Below are 23,655 nucleotides of genomic sequence, written 5' to 3'. Positions count from 1 at the left end.
ACTACATATTCTCCCATCACATGCAACCAAACTAGTTTGCTCACATAGTCTGTAAGCATGATGCTAACAGCATAAGCTGAAACACTCATATCTCAGTTTTTTAAAGTTTTTATGGGAATGAATGTTGTCAACTCAAAATGTCATGTCAAGATTGTCATAACCTGAGCATCTCCTATATAGAGAAGCCAAAATATTCCACCAAAAAACTACTAGACCTTATAAATGAATTCAGTAAACTATAGCAGGATACAAAATAAATATCCAGAAATCAGTTGCGTTTTTATACACCAAAAATGAACTATCAGAAAGGGAAACTAAGAAAACAATACCACTCACAATTGCTTCAAAAAGAATAAAACACCTAGAAATAAATTTAACCAAGGATATAAAAGACTTGTGCTTGGAAAATTATAAGACGCAAAAGAAAGAAGTTGATGAAGATACAAATAAGTGAAAGCATATACCGTGTTCATGGATAGGAAGAATTAATATTTAAATGTTTATACTATACAAAACAATGTATAGATTCAATGCAATTGCTATCAAGATAAATGGTGTATTTCATTGAACTAGAACAAATATTCCAAAAATTTATGTGGAACCAGAAAATACCCCAAATAGCAACAGAAACCTTTAGAACAAAGTTGGAGGAATTATGCTACCAAATATCAAGCATGCTACCGGAAGAAAAACTGACCTATAGATCAATGGAACAGAATAAAGAGCCCAAAGATAAATGGGATCAAGATAATCTATTCAATAAATGATGTTGGGAATATTGGGCAGATACACACACACACACACACACACACACACACACACACACACATACACACACGAAACTAGACCACCTTACACCGTACAGAAGAATAAACTTCAAGTGCTTTAATGATTTAAATGTTAGACTTGAAACTATAAAATCCTGGAAGAAAACACAGGCAGTAAAATCTCAAACATCTCTCATAACAATATTTTTGCTACTATGTCACCTTGGGCAAGGGAAACAAAAGAAAAAATAAACAAATGGAACTATATCAAACTAAAACATATTTGCACAGCAAAGAAAATAATCAACAAAATGAAGACAACCCACCTGAACAGGCGGTGGCCCAGAGGACAGAGCGTCATACTGGGATGCAGAGGACCTAGATATGAAACCCCAAGATCACCGGCTTGAGCATGGGCTCATCAGCTTGAGCGTAGGATCATAGACATGACACAATGTTTGCTGGCTTGAGCCCAAGGTTCTATCTTGAGCAAGGGGTCACTTGCTCTGCTGTAGCCCCCACTCCCATCAAGGCACATATGAGAAAGCAATCAATGAACAACTAAGGAACCTCAACAAAGAATTGATGCTTCTCATCTCTGTCCCTTCCTGTCTGTTTGTCTCTGCCTCTCTCTCTCTCTCTCTCTCTCTCTCTTTCTCCCTGTCTCTGTCACAAAAAAGAAAGAAAAATGAAGGCAACCCACTGAATGGGAGAACATATTCAGTAATGATATATCTGATAGGGGCTAATATTTAAAATTTATAAAGAACTTATAAAGCTCAATGCCAAAAACAATCCAATTAAAAATGGACAACGGACCAGAATAGACACTTCTCCAAAGAAGACATACAGATGGCTAATAAACATGAAAAGATGCTCAACATCACTAATCATGAGATGCAAATTAAAATCACAAGGAGATATCACCTCACACCTATCAAAATGACTATCATCAGTAAGTCAACAGATAACAAGTGTTGGCGAGGATGTGGAGAAAAAGGAACCGTCCCTGCACTGTTGGTGGGAATGCAGATTAATGCAACCACTATGGAAAACAATATGGAGTTACTTCAAAAAATTAAAAATGGAGGCCCTGGCCGGTTGGCTCAGTGGTAGAGCGTCGGCGTGGCATGCAGAAGTCCCAGGTTCAATTCCCGGCCAGGGCACACAGGAGAGGCGCCCATCTGCTTCTCCACCCCTCCCCCTCTCCTTCCTCTCTGTCTCTTTCTTCCCCTCCCGCAGCCAAGGCTCCATTGGAGCAAAGATGGCCCGGGCGCTGGGGATGGCTCCTTGGCCTCTGCCCCAGGCGCTGGAGTGGCTCTGGTCGCGACTGAGCGGCGCCCCGGAGGGGCAGAGCATCGCCCCCTGGTGGGCAGAGCGTCGCCCCCTGGTGGGCGTGCCGGGTGGATCCTGGTCGGGCACATGCGGGAGTCTGTCTGACTGTCTCTCCCCGTTTCCAGCTTCAGAAAAAAAAAAAAATTAAAAATGGAACTGTCATATGACCCAGCAATTCCACTTCTGGGAATTTATCCAAAGAAACCCAAAACACTAATTTGCAAGACTATGTGCAACTTTATGGTCATGCATCATTATTTACAACAGCCAAGATTTGGAAGCAGCCCAAGTCTCTATCAGTAGATGAGTGGATAAAAAGTCTGTGGTACATTTATACAATGGAATACTACTCAGCCATAAAAAAGAAGGACCTCTTACCCTTTGCAACAGCATGGATGGACCTGGAGAGCATTATGCTAAGTGAAATAAGCCAGTCAGAGAAGGACAAGCACTTTATGATTCCACTCATATGTGGGATCTAATGAACAAAATGAATTAGCAGGCAAAATAGAGACAGACTCAGAGAGCAGGCTGATAACTGAGCGTAGGAATCTGGGGGAGTGGAGGGATTTAGAAAATAAATTTTTTAAAGAAAAAAAAACTCATGGACATGGACAGCAGTGTGGTGAGTTCTGAAGGGATGGGAAGGATGGTATAGGGGGACAAATAGTAATGGACGGAGACTGGACTTTTTGGGATGGTAGACTGATGATGTACTGTATCATAGAATTATGCACCTGAAACCTGTATAATTTTGTTAACCAGTGTCACCCCAATAAATTCAATTAAAAATAGCTATTCTTTCAAAAAATAAAATTTTAAAACCTTAAAAATGTATTCAAAGTAGTGAAATGAAATACCTTCAATGCCAAGTAACAAGAGAAATTTAAATTCTAAGTGTTAGTCATGTAAACACTGTCATTTAAAATCAAAACAGTAATATTACCGTTGCTTTTGTAATTGCCAGAGGAGTTTAATTTACTTGTGTTTTCTTTATATTCCTTTACTAGTTTCAATAATGGATAGGGTGACAACAGTTTTCAACAGTGCACAGCGACTAGAAGTTGTTAGAAACTGCATCTCATTCATATTTGAAAATAAAACATTGGAGACCGAAAAGGTAATAAAATGCCATCTTTTTCACTTAAGAATGCATCATTTCCCTTTCAGGTTTACATATTTAGCTGCCAACTGACCTGTCCTCTCATTTCATTCTTTATCTTTATCAAGTGTTTTAATCATTTTAAATGAATAGTATGTGATATTTAAAGTCTTAGCCAAGCTTAATTACATGGCTGCCAGACAAATACTGATAGTCATTTTTTCCTTCAAACTTTTAACATTGTTCATTAAATCCTGTTTTGGCATATTACCTAGGAACTTAACATTTTATTTTTCTAATTTTTCAATTACAGTTTACATACAGTAATATATTAGTTTCAGGTATACAACAAAATGATTAGACATTTATATAACATAAGCGGTCACCCCAATAAGTGTAGTACCCATCTGACACCATACATTTTTAATGTAATTATATATATTTATCGCAAAGAACCTACTTGGAATAAGTAAGGAATTACAGACACTGTGGTATTCAACTTAAGTATGCCTTATTAAAGCAGATTGTCTTGTCTTTTTTAATAAGACATGAAACATAATGTAACCTTTTCTTAGTGATTTGTCATAGTTCTGAACATCTGTTTCAAGGGCTAGGAGAGCATGTAGAGTCAAGTTTTTACCCTAATGCTTAATGACCCCAAGCCGCTTTCTGTTTGATGTTATTTGGTTCCACTTCCTCGGGTGGATGAAGTGTTACAGACTCTTTTGTTCTCTCAGTTTCAGCCTTCACATCCTGTTTCTTGTACCTGACTGTAAAAATGTTATGCCCTCCTACTGTCAGGCTTCTTCCCCTTCTTATTTGTCCTTGGTTCTGTTTTTTTTAGTTTTTCAAAGTTAAATCTATTATTTTATGTAAAGTATGTTAACCAGGCTTTACATGGTGATCTGGAAGAGGCATTCTTATGGGTCATGTAGTGGAAGATAAATGACTAAACCTAAAGATTTCTATTTGTTGCTTTGAGGCCTTTTTCTTTTTTACTATTATAGTATTGAAATGAGAAGAGATGGTAGAATGTTCTAGTCATAAATTAATACTAAGTAGCGATTAAATAGCTGACCAGTTTAAAAGTAAAAAAATCACTTGTATTTCTTGTCATTTTAATTTTTCTTTCTATTATGCCTTGGAGATTTGGCCAGTTATTGAAAGAAGGTGTCAAAGTGTCTGTGATTTTGACTTGTGATGAGTAGCAAGAGTTATTTGGTGACCAGAGTTTTGATTTTTTTTTAAGTGTAGTTAGTTTTTTAAAATGTATTACATCAACTAATTCTACTTATTTTTCATGCTTGCTTATAAATACCGTATTTTTCACTCCATAAGATGCATCTGACCATAAGACACACCTAGGATTTCAAGGAGGAAAATAAAAAAATTTTTTCATCCAAATGGTGTGTTAAAATATTTAATAAAATACCATATTTTTCACTCCATAAGATGCACGGGCATTTTCCCTTCCACTTTTTTTTGGGGGGGGGGTGGGAATGTACATCTTATAGAGTGAAAAATACAGTAATAATAACTAAAAATCGATTTTATAATTGTCCTCAATAGCAAGGCTACTCTTTTCTAGTAGTTTAATTTTACTAATAACTATTAAAATGGTTTACAGTGAGATTACATATTGACTATTTCCAGTGGCACCTTGTGTTCACTTCTGCCTGTCTTGTCCTCAGACTCTTCCCGCTGCACTGAGAGCCCTTAAAGGAAAGGCAGCCAGACAGTGTCTCACTGATGAGCTGGGTTTGCATGTCCAACAAAACCGGGCAATATTAGACCATCAACAGTTTGACTACATAATAAGGATGATGAACTGTACTCTACAGGTAATTCTGAGTTTTTTCAGATTATTGTTCTTATTTGTGAATACTTTTTTTGTGAATACTTTTTATCTTTTGGGAAAATGCAGTAATTGCTGATATATCAAGGTCTTGAGCCTTCCATGACTTACAAGATGAAGAGCCAATATCCATACCCTTTCTATGAGAAACGCTTATTTCTTACTTGGCATAAATATTGAGAATTTTTCATTATTTGCTTTCTCTTGAAAAATACCAGGTTATTTTACATTTTATAAAGAAACTTGCTGAAACCAAACTGCCATCTTGAAAATAATTGGTTATATTTTACTTAATGTATTTGTGTCAGCTCTTTTTACTCAGTTTTCAGTTATACAGTTAAAGCAGAGGGCAATGAATGGTCGATAATCGAAATAACTGACTTAAATATTTACTAAGCACTTTGTATGTGTGAACCATAAAAGTATATTTCTAATTGGCTTCAAAATATGTGTATGACCTTAAAGAGGTAACTTTCCCACATAATTATGAAGACATAATTAGTAAAAGCAAGTAATCTGATTTCCCTATCCTGACTCCCTTGTTAGATATTCTACAACATTGCCATCATGTTCTTTTCAAGTAATACAAAAATCCTCTCTCAAACTTTTTGCACAAGCAGAAAAATGTAATTAAATATTATAATTTTAATCTCCACAGAGAACCTAAACAAAATGTGTGTTAAATTCTGCTAGATTAGAAAGTGAGAATTACAGGGTATAATTTATAATAAAATTATATGTAAATGAAATAAGGCCTAAATAAATGGAAAGTTTTATCATGTTCATAGATTGGAAAGTTCGATATTATAAAACATTATGACAATCAGTTTTTCTCTAAATAAGATACAGTGCAGACCCCATCAGAATCCCAACCGAAGAGCAAAATACTAAGAATTACCAATACACTCCTAAATGAACAACAAAGTATGGGGAAATGTCAAACTCTTGGAATCAGATGCAAACTTTTAGCTTTAAGATGAATAAGGTTTAAGGATCTAATATAAAACATGCTGACTATAGTCGATAATGCTGAATTATATCATAGAACTTAAATGTTTGCACCCCACCCAAAGAAGATAAATATGTGATAGATATGTTAATTAACTCAGTTGTGGAAATCTCTTGGTGATGTAAACATATATCAAAATACCACGATCAACACTTTAAATATCTTATCATTTGTTAATTATGCCTGAATAAAACTCTTTAAATTTTATAATTAGTTTAAAATTGTAGCAATTAAGATAGTGTGGCACTGGAAAATTATAAACAAATTGACCAATAGAACCAAATATAGAGTTCAGAAACAGATGTACATATATATGAAAACATGATTAATTAATGACATTTACAATTTCAGATCAGTGGCAAAAAGATGAAAAAGTCAACAAATAATGCCAGAACAATTGAATGACCATGTGCATATAATGTACCATGTACACGAAATATGTACACTAATATCAGTTTCATGTGGATTAAAGACTTAACCATGAAAAACCACCCTATACAATATTTCAAACAGCATAAAGGACCTATCTTTATAACTTTGGGTGGTGTAATATTTGTTAAACAAGTCACAAATAATGCTGATCTTAAGAGAAAAGATTAATAAATTTGACTACATTAAAACTGAGAACTTCTCTTTATCCTAAAATACCATAAAGAGAATGAAAATGCAAATCTCATAGTGAGAGATGTTTGTAAAATATGACTGCCGATGGATTAGTACTCATATTATAAACTCTTTCTCAAATCAGTGGAAAAAAGAAGAAGAAAAGCAAGGTAATACATATGTATATTAAATCTTCACATTGTACACTACAGTTTTATTTGTCAGTTATACCTCGGTAAAACTGGGGAAAGAAGAAAATCAAGGGAATAATAAATTATTCGGGAAAATTACCTCTGGAAGACTGAGAGAAAGGGTAATGAACATAGAGATCTTCAAAGATAATGGTAATACTCTGTTACCTATTTCTTACTAGGTATATGGGTGTTCATTTTTTTATAACCTTATAACTTACCCACATTAATGTCTTAGGGCACTGCTGTTAGATAATTTTGCAGGGCATATGTATTTTTTCAAACCCATTTCAAAGGATATCTTTCTCAGAAATTCTAACTTAAAACCTAGTATCAAAAATATAATCTTATAACAAGCACTTTTTAGTTTAAGAAAATTGATTTTAAAAATTGTTGAATTAATAAATAAATGAAAGAAAGAAAAGAAAAGAAAAGAAAAGAAAAGAAAAGAAAAGAAAAGAAAATTGACAAGGTCAAGTGATGATTCACCTTTACTGGAAATGCAATCTTACTTTAGAGTATAAGAGACTGGCTATAATAGTTTATGATAGCAAAAACCTAAAACAACCTAGATGTTTACCATAGGGATATTGATTAATTTAATTGTGGTACAGCTCTTCTTGGGGATGCTCTTCAACTACTAAATAGAAAGAGATGGATCTATAATATATATACATATTAAAAAACTATTATACATTACTAGGTGGGAAAAAGGAAGTTACATAAAGTAGATATAATATGATTTTAGTTTTGACCTAAAATTACATGTATGTGTACTCTAGTGAAAATCTGGAAGGATATTTACACTAAATTCTCAATAATTTAAGTGGTTATCTCTGGCATATGGATTAGAAGAGTTTTGACTTCCAATTTAAACCTTTCTCAGCTTGAAACACACACACACATACATATACAAGCATAATTAAATTATATAAAACATAACAAGTATGTATTTTATAATTTTTAGATAAGAGTCTCAGCCCTGACCCTGTAGCTCATTTGATTAGAGTGTCCCAATATGCCATGGTTGTGGGTTTGAGTTCAGGGCAAAATGAATCAACCAATGAATGCATAAATAAGTAGAATGACAAATCGATGTTTCTCTCTCTCTCTCTCTAAAAATTTAATTTAAAAAGTTTTTAAAAGATTCTCATTTTTGTAGGAAGGAAATTATTAAGCCCTTTATGAGAAGAATAGAACATAATAAATGTGCCCTTAAAAAAGCGACATGCTATTTGTTACTGTTACTTTGGCACTGTCATTATAGAGAACAAAGGAATGTGATTAACAGATCAAGGTCTCTAGAAGTCCTGAAGTTAGGTAACTTCCTGATTCCCTACAGTAGTAATTTTCAACTCATGTGCCACAAGAATTTTTAAAACATGCATTACCTTACTATTTAGTCAGGGGCATTGACCTCTTTTTTCTAAGATTGTCAAATTTAAAAATAAAAAATGACAACAGCCAACACAACAATAACCATCCAATGTAAATGAATCAAAATTTTACCTACTTTCTTGATCAGCAAAAAATATATTTTTTGATGTGCCACAGACTTTTAGTGATTAGTTTCTATGTTTCATGAGATGAAAAAGGTTGAAAATCACTGCCTATACTAATTGGTGATAAAACGACAAAATCTATGTTAGGGAGCTTTCTTCTATTAGTACTTTCTGTGCTGTTTATTAACTGAAGAACTAAATTTTAAGGCTTTATCTAAACTTAATTTTAGCATATACTAGTTAGCACAAGTCTCTTATAGAATAGCCAGGTACCCTTGGGCTACAAATATTTTACTTTTTCCTTGAATACTTACATTTCTGATAAAAAGAAGTCATGGATTTTTTTTTTTGGATTTTTTTTTTGCTTTCACATACATCTTGACTTGATAGGGGCTTAATGTTTTATACATAGAACTAGAGCCCATCTTCATCCCAGCACATACTGTTGTTTAACATTATGTAGAGGCTCTTCTGAGTTATAAATAGGCTCACATGTGATATTCTTATTTTAATGGGTTATATATTACCAGTTTGGGATTCATTAGTATTTATATTCCTGTTGCAACAACATTACTTGTGGGGATTTAACATGACATTCTTAACATTTTTTACAAAAGCATAGTGTTTCAAGACAAAGAGGCCAAACATCTGTGTTGTTGTTTTAAAGAGAAACTTTAAATAAACTAATTTTAGGTAGTGATTCAGAAAGCTTTAATAATTTTTGCTTTTCGTGATCTTGAGGTTGTTCTGTCTTTTCTCTCCTCAAGGGAAAATGAAATAGAACATGAGTGCTGCCAAGGGGCTATTTTATTTACCAGGTTCTTTCGGTGCCAATATAATTTTTTAAAGGACTGGTTTGTAAAGCATAGATTATTCCCATACATCATATCATTTCAAATAACTGATCATATTTTAGTATTTTTAAAAACAGATTACTATAAATCTCTCTCAAAATACCATGGCCTTTACTATTTCCATTTTAGCAGATATGTGATTAAAACTCAAGATCTTTGCTATGATCTTTAAACAATAAATTATAATTTGAAAACTCAGTGAAGCCCTCCATTTCCAGCATCATAATAAATCTCATGTTATAAGGGACCCCCAGACTAATGTAGATATAGATCTTAGAAAATTATCAGGAGGGAAAAAATTTTTGATATGTTGTTTTTTCCAAGAAGAAAAGGAAATCCTAATAGATCCCTCCTCTACTCACAAAGAAAGAACTAATAGGGAAAACCAAATTCTGAGCAATTAGTAGTTGGGAAAACCAGATTTGGGGGCTCAGTTAAGTCTTGGCCTCTGTAAAGAAAGCTGGTTGACCTCAAGAGTTTTGCATCAGGCTAGACCACTGGGAAAAGAATAAAATTATCCCTATTCAGCAGCATACCGCTCACCCTTCCCTGCAGAAGCAACTATAAATTTCTTCCAGAATAATGCAGCCCCAACTTAGGCAGTCAAGATTCCCATAGATTAAATCCAATAAACTCACAATTTCAAAATGAGCAGATAACAAGGAAATGAACCAATATTTATGAATTAGTGCCAACAGAAACAACCAACAACAGATTTAGACCCCCAAATACTTTATACATTAGAAATATCCAACTTGAATATATAATAATTAAAATATTTAAATATATAAAGGGTTGAATACAAAATAAGCTAGTAACTAGAGACTAACAAAAATAGCTAGGTAATTTTAAATTATATACTCATTAAAAGTAAAGACTCAGTATTTAGAATCTGCAATCAAAATAGCAACAGATTTTTTTTCTGGAAATTGACAAGCTGAGTCTGGAATTTACATGGAAATGCAGAGGACTGAAATGGCCAAAGCTATCTTGAAAAAGGACAAAATTGGAGGATTTAAACTACCTGATTTCAGGAGTTACTATCACCCTGCAATAATCAAGACAGTGTGGTACTGATATAAACATCAGCAAAGAGATCAGTGGAAAAGAGCACCCAGAAATACACCCACATTTATGGAATTTTTGACAAAGATACCAAAGCAATCCAATAGGCAAAGAAGTTTTTTCCATAAATAGTGCTGGAATAACTGAAAATCCATATAGAAAAAAGTAATTCTCTATTTCTACTGCACATCAAACACAAGAATTAATTTGATGTAGAGCATAGACCTAAACATAAAATATAAAACCATGAAACTTTTAGGGGAAAACATGGGATAATTTCATCATTTGGGAATGGACAACAATTTTTGTTTGTTTGTTTGTTTGTTTACAGAGAGAGAGGGATAGACAAGGACAGACAGACAGGAACAGAGAGATGAGAAGCATCCAATCATTAGTTTTTTGTTGCGCATTGTGACACCTTAATTGTTCATTGATTGCTTTCTCATATGTGCCTTGACCACGGGCCTTCAGCAGACCGAGTAACCCCTTGCTCGAGCCAGCGACCTTGGGTCCAAGCTGGTGAGTTTTTGCTCAAACCAGATGAGCCTGCGCTCAAGCTGGTGACCTCGGGGTCTCAAACCTGGGTCCTTGGCAATCCCAGTCTGATGCTTTATCCACTGCGCTACCTCCTGGTCAGGCTGGACAACAGTTTTTTTAGGTCACAGAAAGTATAGTCAAAAAAGAAAAAAATGATCATTATACTTCATCAAAATTTGAACTTATGCTCATCAAAAAATACCACTAAGGCTAACCAGGTGGTGGCACAGTGGATAGAGCGTTAGACTGGGATGCGGAGGACCCAGTTTCGAGACCCCAAGGTTGCCAGCTTGAGCGTGGGCTCATCTGATTTGAGCAAAGCTCACCAGCTTGGACCCAAGGTTGCTGGCTTGAGCAAGGGATTACTCGGTCTGCTGTAACCCCGCGGTCAAGGCACATATGAGAAAGCAATCAATGAACAACTAAGGTGTTGCAATGAAAAACTAATGATTTGATGCTTCTCATCTCTCTTCATTCCTGTCTGTCCCTATCTATCCCTCTCTCTGACTCTCTCTCTGTCTCTGTAAAAAAAAAAAAAAATACCACTAAGATAATGAATATTGTAAGACTGGGAAAAAATATTCCCAAAATAGGTATGTGGCAAAGAACTGGATCATGTTTATGTAGAGAACTTCTATAACTTAAGAAGAAGCCTGATTTGACAATTTGTACAGACCCTTCACAAAATCAGATATGTGATGGTCAGTAAACACATGAAGAAGTGCTCAATATCATTAGTCACCAGGGAAATGCAAACTGAAACCATTATGAGATACTACAGTTAGCCCCTGAGCAATGCAGGGGTTGGGGAACCAACCCTCTCTCCCTCTTGGCAACCCCTCCACCCCACAGAAAACATGAATATAACTTGTGACTCCCAAAAAACTGCCCCAGTTCTTCCTTGGTATCTGAGGTTGGATTGGTTTCAGGACCACTGTGGACACCAAAATCAACAGATGCTCAAGTCCACTATATAAAATGGTGGTAGGTCAGTACATATAGTCAGCCCTTTGCATCTGTGGACTGCCAATTACAGATTGAAAAACAGTATAGGTATTTATTTGTTGAAAAAAACAGCATATAAGCGGGCCCACATAGTTCAAACCTGTGTTGTTCAAGAATCAACTGTACTGTATAACCATCAGTGTGGCTAAAACTAGATTAAAAAATTTTGGCAGGGTTGTAAAGTAACTGGAATTTTCACACTTTATGGTTGTGAATATAAACTGGCACAACTGCTTCAGAGGAAAGTCTGAGAGATTCTTATAAAACTAAGCATATATAATACAAGCCTGTGAAGCTGACAGTTTCACTCCTGGGTCTTACCAAAAAGAAATGAAAACATCTTTAAAAAGACTTATACAAAAATATTGGTAAGAACTTTTTCATAATAGCCTTAATACTGGAAACAGCCCAGGAGTTCATCAGAGAATAGATTATTTTTAAACTACCACATGTTTATACAGTGTGATGCTATTAGGCAATAAATATGAACAAACTAATGATACATGCAGCCATTTGGATAAATTTTTAAAATATGACATTTGTCAAAATTCAGTAAATATACACTTAAAACTTGCATAATTTGTTATATATAATTGTGCAGCAAAAGTAAAACCTATAAACAGATATTGAACTCTAATTAATAAATATGCTTGCTAAATTACTTAGGGGGAAGTATAATTAATGTCTGCAATTTACTTTGAAAAGCACTAAAATTAAAAAGGATTAATGGATAACAGGATGGATATATCAGTGATAAAGCAAGCATAGTAAAATGTTGATGATCCAATGTAGATGATAAAGTATACAAGTGTTCAATGTAAAATTCTTTCAACTTTGATATGCTTGAATTTTTTTGGATAAAATGAGTAAACAAGGAAATAATTACATAATTACAAAAAACTCAAGGGATAGGTTAAACATCAGACTAGACACAGTGAAAAAGTTGTGTAGTGAACTGGAATACACTGAAATAATTACACAGTGGAGCAGATTGAGACAAGAATTTGGAAAATATGGAAGAGAAAATACATGGAGAATATAATGAGATGATTTAACTTAGTACCATTCAAAGTCCTAGTCTGTGACAAGATAAGGAACTTGTGGCCCTGGCCGGTTGGCTCAGTGGTAGAGCGTCGGCCTGGCGTGCAGAGTCCCGGGTTTGATTCCCGGCCAGGGCACACAGGAGAAGCGCTCATCTGCTTCTCCACCCGCCCTCTTTCCTTTCTCTCTGTCTCTCTCTTCCCCTCCCGCAGCTGAGGCTCCATTGGAGCAAAGATGGCCCAGGCGCTGGGGATGGCTCCTTGGCCTCTGCCCCAGGTGCTAGAGTAGCTCTGGTCGCAACAGAGCGACCCCCCCCCCGGAGGGGCAGAGCATCGCCCCCTGGTGGGCAGAGTGTCGCCCCTCGTGGGTGTGCCAGGTGGATCCCGGTGGGGTGCATGCGGGAGTCTGTCTGACTGTCTCTCCCCGTTTCCGGCTTCAGAAAAATACAAAAAAAAAAAAAAAAAAAAGAAAAAAAAAGATAAGGAACTTGTGCCAGACTGTAAATCAGATACTTTCAATTCATTGAAAAAGTCTTATTTTGAAAAAAAAAAAAGTAAGCTACTAAACAGTGGGCTGTGTGATATCAGCTGAATGTGATCAGTATCTCTAAAGTAACCAGGAGCCTGCCTTATTAAAGAAGAGATGCTTGAGCATGGGCTTATGGGCTCAAGCGTAGGCTCATCAGTTTGAGTGTGGGATCATCAACATGATCCCAAGGTCACTGGCTTGAGCAAGGGGTCACTGGCTTAGCTAGAGCCCTCAGTCAAGGCATGTATGAGAAGCAATCAATGAACAACTAAAGCGAAGCAACTATGAGTTGATGCTTCTCATCTCCTCTCTCTTTCTCTCTCTCTTTCTTTTCCTCTGTCTCTCTAAAATGAATAAAGAAAATATTAAAGAGGGAGATGCTTCAAAGTCAAACCTCAGATTTTGTCACAGCTGAAAATTTCAGTCACTAACAATTTATAAAATTTCATTGGTTGCTGAATAAAATCTTTTTTTTTTTTTTTCTGAAGCTGGAAATGGGGAGATAGTCAGACAGACTCCCACATGCGCCCGACCAGGATCCACCCGGCACGCCCACCAGGGGGCGATGCTCTGCCCCTCCGGGGCGTTGCTCTGTTGTGACCAGAGCCACTCTAGCGCCTGGGGCAGAGGCCAAAAGCCATCCCCAGCGCCCGGGCCATCTTTGCTCCAATGGAGCCTCGGCTGCGGGAGGGGAAGAAAGAGAGAGAGGAAGGAGAGGGGGAGGGGTGGAGAAGCAGATGGCCGCTTCTCCTGTGTGCCCTGGCCGGGAATCGAACCTGGGACTTCTGCACGCCAGGCCGACACTCTACCACTGAGCCAACCGGCCAGGGCCTGGATAAATTCTTATATTGAGCTTCTTAGGCAAGGGACTCTGAATAATATAGGAGACCACACAGAGGTTTTAAAGTATGAGAAAAAAGGCTTCTATTCTGGAATACCAAGCTTTTCACACCAGACTGACTTAATCTAGAAGTTTTTAAGGACATTCAAGTACTGCAAATGACCAGTTTTTATGTATAAGGTAGCAGATTGGGGCTTTTGTTAAGTGCTGTGGTCTGAATGTGCCCTCCCAGGTTCATATGTTAGAAACTTGACCCCTAAAGTGATGGTTTTAGAAGGTGGGGTTTTTGGGAGGTTATTACTCCTGAAGGCAAACCCTCATGAATGAGATTAACACATTATACGAAGTGAAATAAGTAAATCAGAAAAAAACAGGAACTGCATTATTCCATACGTAGGTGAGACATAAAAGTGAGACTAAGAGATATTGATAAGAGTGTGGTGGTTATGGGGGGAGGGGGGAGAGAAAGAGGGAAAGGGGAAGGGGGAGGGGCACAAAGAATACTAGATAAAAGGTGACAGAGTCTGACTTTGGGTGATGGGTATGCAACATAACTGAACGATAAGATAACCTGGATATGTTATCTTTGAATATATGTATCCTGCTTTATTGATATCGCCCCATTAAAAAATAAAATTATTAAAAAAAAACTATGAACAAATCCCTATGCACACTGCAGATATCTTCTTTTAAAGTAAAAAAAACAAAACGGGAACAAATACAATATTTAAAATAAAGAACAAAGCCTGACCTGTGGTGGCGCAGTGGATAAAGCGTCGACCTGGAAATGCTGAGGTCGCTGGTTCAAAACCCTGGGCCTGCCTGGTCAAGGACATATGGGAGTTGATGCTTCCAGCTCCTCCCCCCTTCTCTCTCTCTGTCTCTCTCTCCTCTGTCTCTCTCCTCTCTAAAAATGAATAAATAAAAAATATATTTAAAAAAAAATTTAAAAAAAATATAAAGAAGAAAAAAAGTTTAAAAAAAAAAAATAAAATAAAGAACAAGTAAATTTAAGAAAAAAAGAGAGAGAGAGAACCAACTGAGCTCCCTATCCCCTTCCACCATGTAAGGGTACAGTGAGAAGTCTACATGCCCAGAGAGGGCCTTCACCCAACCGTGCTAGCACTCTGATCTTGGGCTTCCAACCTCTAGAACTGTGAGAAATTTATTTTGTAAAACACCCAGTGTTATTTTGTTATAGCAGCCCAGAACAGAGTAACACATTAATACTATATTAATCAGTAGAATACATCTGGCTTAATGAGGGCATATATTTTACTCTTTTCTCTCTATTCTTGCCCCAAACATTTACTGACTTCTACCATGTACTAGTCTCTGTACTAGGGAGTAAGTCCTGGACATACTAAGATGATTGAGATACTATTGTGGTCCTTAAGGAGTTTACAATCTAGAAGGGAAAATTCATAGGTAAACCAGTATTTGTAATACAGTGGGATGTGCACTAATAGAGATGTGTGAGAAAGTACTGTGAATGCTATTGTAAGGTTGCTGATTTAAAGTGGGAAGGAGGTGGCCACAGAAGACAAGGAGGTGTCAGACAAGGATTGGGAGGGAGAGTATTCCAGAGAGAGGAAGTTGCCAGTAGAAAAAAACAAGTACCATATTTACCCATGTATAAGACACACCTTTTTTCAAAAAATTCGGGGTCTAAAACTGAGTGCGTCTTATACAGTGGTTGAAGAATTTTTTACTTGCATTTCCCAGTTTTTCCGCGCTTGTTTTTGCGCACATTGTTGAAGACAGTGATTCGTCATCCAACACAGATGAGGACAAGCTAATGGATGGGAGTTTTGACAGTGATGAGGAGTTGTATGAATTTTATGATGATTAAAACTTGAGTTCAATAACTTTATGTCATACATTTTATTTTCAAATTTTGGGCCCCAAAATTAAGGTGCATCTTATATATATATGGAAGTGTCTTATACATGGGGAAATACAGTATGGTGAGGGCCTGTGTTTTTGAAACTTGAAAACTATTTCTGCTGTGTCTAATGTAGAAAGGTAGTGGGAGAGGAGAGAAGAGAAGTAAACAGGGTAACCTCTGGTTAAAGTGAAAAATTGAATATGTATATTTGACCTCAGCTACTATCGAAAACCCCACTAAAACTAAAGTAAAGGATTTTTAAAAATACATAAACCCACAGGCAAAACAGGAGAGGAGACAACAACATTTTGGAAACTAGAAAGCTGGTGGATGAGTGACTTAGCTAACCCAAGGAAGTCTTTTCTTGGGTGACAGTTGTAAAACCCTTCAAGCAGCCCAAATTGCAGAATTGCAAAAGGCTGAGGAATTAGGGACATCAAGTTATCTCTGAAAGCAGGAGGTTATGGTGGGGCTAAACATTAAAAAGAAGATTGGTTGAAAGTCTCCTTGAGATAATTGGATTCCCCTCCCAGATCCTTTTCCAGTTCTGAGTTAACCTCCAGCTGCCTCTCCTTCCCCCCAGCAGATTAGAGGTTTGTTTGTGCCTTTGTTTTAAGAGAGAGGGCATCACTAGCCTGGGAGACACTAGGTCTGGCTGAGGGAAATTCTGTTTTGTTACAAGCAAGGGGGTTAAGTGAATGACAAATATTGAGAATACCAGCCCGGAATTCAGTTCCCAGAACTCTGGCAGCCTGCAGAACTAGGGCAGGACATAGGAAGACAGTGCCCTGAGAAATGTGGCCAGCCAGAAAGAAAAAGGTTTTACTAAAGATCCTGAGATTAGAAGTTTCTCAACTAGGTCATATTGTAATGAAGTTCACAGTCAACCAGCATAACCGTGTACACTTCTTTTTATTTTGTCATCCTTTAGTTTATTTCTGTGGAGGATGACCTAAGCAGAAGGGGCCAATGGACAAAGTCAGTTCCTACTCCCCACTGTTCTCCAGCTCTGCTTCCATTCTCCACTCTTTTTTGTAAAAGAACCATCTAGTAGTCAGCATCCATGTCCTGTCCTTTTTCTTCTTGGGTCCCATATCACCCTGGCTGCCTAAGACAGCCCCAGCTTTTTGTGGCTCTTGAAACAGGTCAGCCACAATCACTATTACCTGTAGAAGTAAACTCAAAAGAAATTAAGTAATTTTTCCAAATCACACAGCTTGTAAATTGAAGAAGTGAGTTCTAAATCTAGTTTGTGTTTTCTTTTGTTTGCTCTATGCCTTTAACTGATGACACCTTCTTCAAAAACTGTGGCAGTAGGTGCTCTGTAACTAAATTTAAATTTCATTCAAGAACCTGCATTTTGGAAATTTGTGAATCTTTATTTTCATTTTTAAAAATAATAATTGCTACTGAAAAACCTCCACCCTAGCTGAATGAAAACAGAACTTGTTTGTGTTGTTTATCATTGTATACCCACTATTCAGCACAGCACCTGGCACATAGAAAGGATGCAGATATTGTTTGAATGCATGAATTATTACATAATTTTTTGGAAAGTGTAATTATTGAAATAATAGTCTACATTTATAAGTCATATATCAAGGAACTAACTTGGTTGTCAACAGCTTTGAGTTTCAGATTTAGGAGAAAATTCATTAAGAAGTTAGCTATTCTAGGCAAGACAAGATGGCGCTGGAGTGGGCAGACGTACCAACATCCACCTCCCAGAACCAAAGTGGATTACAAACTAATTTTAAGAACTATCATCTGGAAAAACCAATTGTGGACTAAACTAAGAGGACTCTTCAACCAAGGAACACTGAAGAAGCCACACCGAGACTGGTAGGAAAAGCGGAAACGCAGAGAGGGCTGCCCAGCTCCCCGGAACGAACGGCAGCTGGGAGAGACTCACGTGGTGGGAAGTGAGTTTAGCAGAGAGGGGAGGGTCCAGAATCCCAGGAACAAAGCCCCAGCATGAAGCCCCAGAGCCTAGAAGAGGCGTATGGACAGTATTTAGCTAGAAACAAGTCAGGATACTGTTTATGAGAAAGAGACTGATTTCTCAGACCCAGGATTCTTCTTAAAGGGATCACGCAGAACACCTCTCTCACAACCACTCACCCGGGGCTCCGGGGGATGGGGAGAGAGGAGAGTACCGGAGTAGCAGGAAGAGAGTATAATCTAGGAGGCACAGGAAGAAACATTTTGGGAGACAGCCACCCTAACCCCTGGGATGAGTCACTTCCCAAATCTGAAGTAAATATAAGGTCTACCAGAAAGTTCTATCCGTTTTTGGTATAAAACAAAATACAAATTTTTCTTACCATCAATAAACTTTATTAAATAATATAATTGCCATTATTATTAATGATTTCTTGCCAGCATGAGGGCAATTTGTATATACCATTTTTGAAAAATGTTTTATCTTTTGATGTGAAAAATTGAACCAGTACTTGTTTGATATCTTCTTCATTTTTTAATTTTTTGCCCTTCAAAAAATTTTGAAAGGACAAAAACAAGTGATAGTCAGAGGGTGCTAAGTCCGAGGAATATGGTAGATGCAACAGACATGCTTCTGTAGCATTTCTTCCTTGTTGAAATTCATAAAAATTACAGGGGCATAAATAAAATTTATCAATAGCCATGAGTACACTATGGCTTCACACATAAGACTAACGTGAATCAACTTTGTTTTAGTTAATTTGCTATGTCAGGATGTATACATTAAGTGATAAAAATAGAGAGGCACACATGCGCCAAATGAACATGTGCTTATGTGTCAAAACTTGTTGTGATAGAAACGGACAGAACTTCCTGGTAGACCTTATATTTCCCCTGGAAACAGCAATACCAGCAAAGGGAAGCAGGACACCAGCCAAACAAGCTCTCTTGCGGCACTCAGAGCAGAGTCGCTTAGAAGGAGGGAGCTTTCGGGACTATAGTAGTGAGTGTTAGGGTCTGAGCTGCAGTGCCTGCACCCCACACGGCTGAAGGCTTGCCAGAGGGCGGGCAGTGGTGGGATGCAGAAGCGCAGTTCTGTTGGGGAGGGCGGAAGCCGACTGGCCACCACTGGGCCCAGGTGTGAGCTCAGTCTTGCCCGGCTAGAGAGGAGGGGGCATGCAAAAGTGGTCAAGCCCAGCTGTGGGCAGCCTGCAATCCAGCGGGTAGGAACCCCAGAAGGGGTGGAGATCAGCCCTTGAGCAAGGGCGCAGGAGCACAGCCTTGCCCCGCCCATGTAACCAAGGCTTGTGGCCTGACTTGGGAGCTGGCTCCTCCCGTGGGGGTGGAGCCAAAAACCCAGAACAGGCAGAGTCCTGCTACTGAGCGTGAGCACACAGTCCCACCTGGCCTGTGGAGCCAAGGCTTGCAGCCATCCCACGAGCAGTCTACTCCTGCAAGGGTGGGGCGAAAGCCTAGAAACAGGTGGAGCCCCGCAGCTAAGCAAAGGTGCTCACCACTGCCCTCAGGGCCGAACAGAACGCCATCTATGGGGGCGGGGCAAAGGCCAAGGCCACCAAGGCTTGTACACCCAAGCATGTGATCACAGCCAGTCCCGTGAAGGAGAGGCAGAAACCAGAGCAACAGCCCCAGTGGGCAGGCACCGGCAACGCCCATACCCAAACGCCCTAGGCAGCAACAGCAGAGGGGGTGGCGGGCCTGCAGACAGACCATACCAAGGGAACAGAGGCCACACCCAGTGGACTCCAGTGGCCCAAACCTTCCTTTACACAGAGAAAATGAAAAGGCAGAGAAATGCAACACAGATGAATCAAGAGAAATCCCCAGAAAAGGACCTGAATGAATCAGATATAACCAAATTACCAGATGCAGAATTTAAAATAACGATTGTTAGGATGCTCAAAGATATTAGAACAACAATAGATGGTCATTACGAACACCTAAATAAAGAGATAGCAAATATAAAAAATGACATTGAAATAATAAAAAAGAATCAGTCAGAAATGACAAATACAATATCAGAAATGAACACAATGGAAGGAATTAAAAGCAGGATGGATGAAGCTGAGAATCAAATCAGCAAGTTAGAGGACAAGATAAATAAAGGCACAAAAGCAGAGCAGAAAAAAGAAGAGACTCAAAAAGTCTGAGGAAACTCGAAGAGAGCTCTGTGACAACATTAAGAGAAATAATATCCGGATCATAGGGGTTCCTGAAGAAGAAGAGAAAGAACAAGGGATAGAGACTTTGTTCAAGCATATCATAGCTGAAAATTTCCCTCAATTAAGGCAGGAAAACATCTCACATGTTTAGGAAGCACAGAGAACTCCATTAAAGAGAAACCCAAAGAAATCAACACCAAGACACATCATAATTAAAATACCAAAGCTAAGTGATAAAGAGAAAATATTAAAAGCTGCTAGAGAAAAAAAGACTATCATCTATAAAAGAGCCCCCATAAGGATGACTTCTGACTTCTCAACAGAAACACTTGAGGCCAGAAGGAAATGGCAAGAAATATTCAAAGTAATGCAGAACAAGAGCCTACAACCAAGACTACTTTATCCAGCAAGGCTATCATTTAAAATTGAAGGAGAAATAAAAAGCTTTCCAGACAAAAAAAAAACTCAAGGAATTCACTACAACCAAACCAAGGCTGCAAGAAATGCTAAGGGGCCTGTTGTAAACAGATCAAAGGAGAAAAAGAATATAGCAAAAGAGTAATACAGTTTTAAAGAATAAAATGGCAATAAACAATTACATATCAATAATAACCTTAAATGTAAATGGATTAAATGATCTGATCAAAAGACATAGGGTAGCTGCATGGATAAGAAAACAGGACCCATACATATGCTGTCTAGAAGAGACACACCTTAAAACAAAAGATGCACATAGACTGAAGATAAAAGGATGGAAGAAAAAATTTCATTCAAATGGAAATGAAAAAAAAGCTGGGGTAGCAATACTTATATCAGACAAAATGGACTTTAAAACAAAGACCATAATTAGAGATAAAGAAAGTCACTACATAATGATAAAGGGAGCAATCCAACAGGACAATATAACCATTATAAATATCTACGCACCTAATATAGGAGCACCTAAATATATAAAGCAGACATTAATGAATTTAAAGTTCGAGATCAACAGCAATACTATAATAGTAGGGAATTTCAATACCCCACTAACATCACTAGATAGATCCTCAAGAAGGAAAATTAACAAAGAACCACAGCACTGTTCCAAAAGGAGAAATGCACCCCCATGTTTATGGCAGCATTGTTCACAATGGCAAATATCTGGAAACAGCCCAAGTGTCCATCAGTGGACAAGTGGATTAAAAAGCCTTGGTACATATATACTATGGAATACTACTCAGCCATAAGAAATGATGACACCGGATCCTTTACAACAACATGGTTGGACCTTGATAACATTATACTGAGCGAAATAAGTAAATCAGAAAAAACTAAGAACTGTATGAGTCCATACATAGGTGGGACATAAAAATGAGACTCAGAGACATGGACAAGAGTGTGGGGGTTACAGGATGGGGAGGAGGAGAGGGAGGGGGTTGGGGGAGGGAAGGGTCACAAAGAAAACCAGTTAGAAGGTGACAGAAGACAATTGGACTTTGGATGATGGGAATGCAGCATAATCAAATGTCAAAATAACCTAGAGATGTTTTCTCTGAATATATGTACCCTGATTTATCAATGTCACCCCATTAAAATTAATCAAAAAAAAAAAAAAGAAGTTAGCTATTCTAATAGCTGTAAGATTTAGTCCAAATCTTTGGCTGCCATCAATCAACCAAGATCACTGATGAGAACTCACTGATAAATCTAATGGAAACTTTTTCAGTAACTATCTTATTTGACAGGTGGTAGCATTTGATGATGACCACTACCACGTCTTTACAAAACCCACTTCCCTTATCTTTGATGATACAGTTTCTCCTGGAGAGAGAGAGAGAGAGAGAGAGAGAGAGAGAGAGAGAGAGAGAGATTTCAGTCTCTTTGGTAGGGCTTCTCTTTCCCCATCCTGCAAAAATTATGTTCATTTGCATCTGTGGATTCACCTTTAGATCTTCTCCCAATCTAAGATTCTTTCTAGGTAATTTTATTCATCTCCTTTACATCTTTACTGCTGCCTTTCAAGTCTGTATCTCAAGCACAAATCTACTGTACCTTTTGTTCCAGAACTGAGTATCCTGTAGTTACAATCTTTACTTGAATGTCCCAAAGCTATTTAGATATTATGTTCTAAACTGAAATAATAATCTTGTATCCTCATTTCCAACCACCACCCATAAACTCTCTCAAGTTTCCTACTTAAACAAATGACACCAATGTGCCAAAAATATAGAATTTGTCTCTTTCTCCTCAGCCTTATCCTCATGTTTGATCAGCCACTGAGTCCTAGAGATATTACTTCCTAGTGTTTCTCAATTTCATCTACTTTTCTCTGTCTTTAAATTCCACCATCCTGATTTAAGTCACCAATATTTCCAACCTGTTACTGCATCAACTTCTTAACTGTTATCCCTATCTCCATGCTAATCCTTCTACTATATATTTCCTTGCTTTACCAAAGTGGTATTTCTACATTCCATTTGGATCTTGTCTCTTTCCAACTTGAAATCCTTTCCCTGAGATTAAATTCTAATTATATCTTGACCCCTTCCTACCTCTACAGCTTCATCTTTGTCTGTTATCAGTCCTCATTGCCTTAGTTCAGAACACTATTTCTTTCAACTTCCTTGAATTGTCCCTTTCACCTAGCTAACTCCAATTTTTAATCTCAGTTTAAGTATCGCTTCCTCCTGGAAGCCTTCCTCAGCCCCTCAGTTATGTATTGGTAGCCATTTCTATGTGCTTCCACTGTATCTTGTCCTGCCCTCATCCTATTTACTGTGACCCTGCAATAGCTCTCATCACATATAATGAAATTGCCTGTTGACTTTATATTCCCCATTACACTGGGAGACAAAATTTTTGTTGCATCCACAAAACATTTGTTCTTACCTAATTCGAGTATGCTGATTTCAAATCTGACATTAGTTTTTCTCTGTAAGCTACAGTTTTTTTGCAATTCAAGATTTTAGGTTTTCATCTTATTGTAAAATTTTCAACATTTAGTTTTTTTGTTTGTTTGTTTGTTTGTTTGTTTGTTTTTCCGGCCCTAACTAGAACTCTCAACATTTAGTTTTAACGTTAATGTCTTCTTGGGCACCATCTTTGTGAAAATATAATAATTTATATAATGCAGTAAATACACTAATACACTAAAAGATATGATTGCATCAGAATTTGTCTACAATTTCAAAATAGAACATATTAAAACACTTATTTTAATCATAAAATTTGTGCAAAACTTATTTAAATTCTATTCAGGCAAAAATTTGCATTTGTAGCTCTTGCTTTTGTGTACTTGTTGAGGACAATCTCGTTTGATGCTCTAGCAGTAGTCTGCTCATCACTAACAGCTCCAAGGTTTTCAGAAAACTTATCAAAGTGACTTCAGGAAGTGAATCTTAACGTTCATGTTACATCCAATGTCGAGGAAAG

At 37.4% G+C, this 23,655-nt stretch overlaps 1 protein-coding gene across 4 annotated transcripts in view; it reads left to right on the top strand.

Moving 5' to 3' along the window:
- SBF2 (SET binding factor 2) overlaps positions 1-23,655 on the top strand; it is a 513,016-nt gene that overhangs the window by 314,549 nt on the left and 174,812 nt on the right. For all 4 annotated transcript variants that reach the window (XM_066250933.1, XM_066250932.1, XM_066250931.1 and 1 more), the window contains exons 15-16: positions 3,113-3,222; positions 4,896-5,045. In XM_066250933.1, the coding sequence (XP_066107030.1) occupies positions 3,113-3,222; positions 4,896-5,045 (260 nt within the window). The remainder of the gene's footprint in view (positions 1-3,112; positions 3,223-4,895; positions 5,046-23,655) is intronic.

The sequence above is a fragment of the Saccopteryx bilineata genome, chromosome 1 (genome assembly GCF_036850765.1).
Source record: "Saccopteryx bilineata isolate mSacBil1 chromosome 1, mSacBil1_pri_phased_curated, whole genome shotgun sequence".
Classification (NCBI taxonomy): domain Eukaryota; kingdom Metazoa; phylum Chordata; class Mammalia; order Chiroptera; family Emballonuridae; genus Saccopteryx; species Saccopteryx bilineata.
This window is presented reverse-complemented; position numbering and strand designations above follow the sequence as displayed.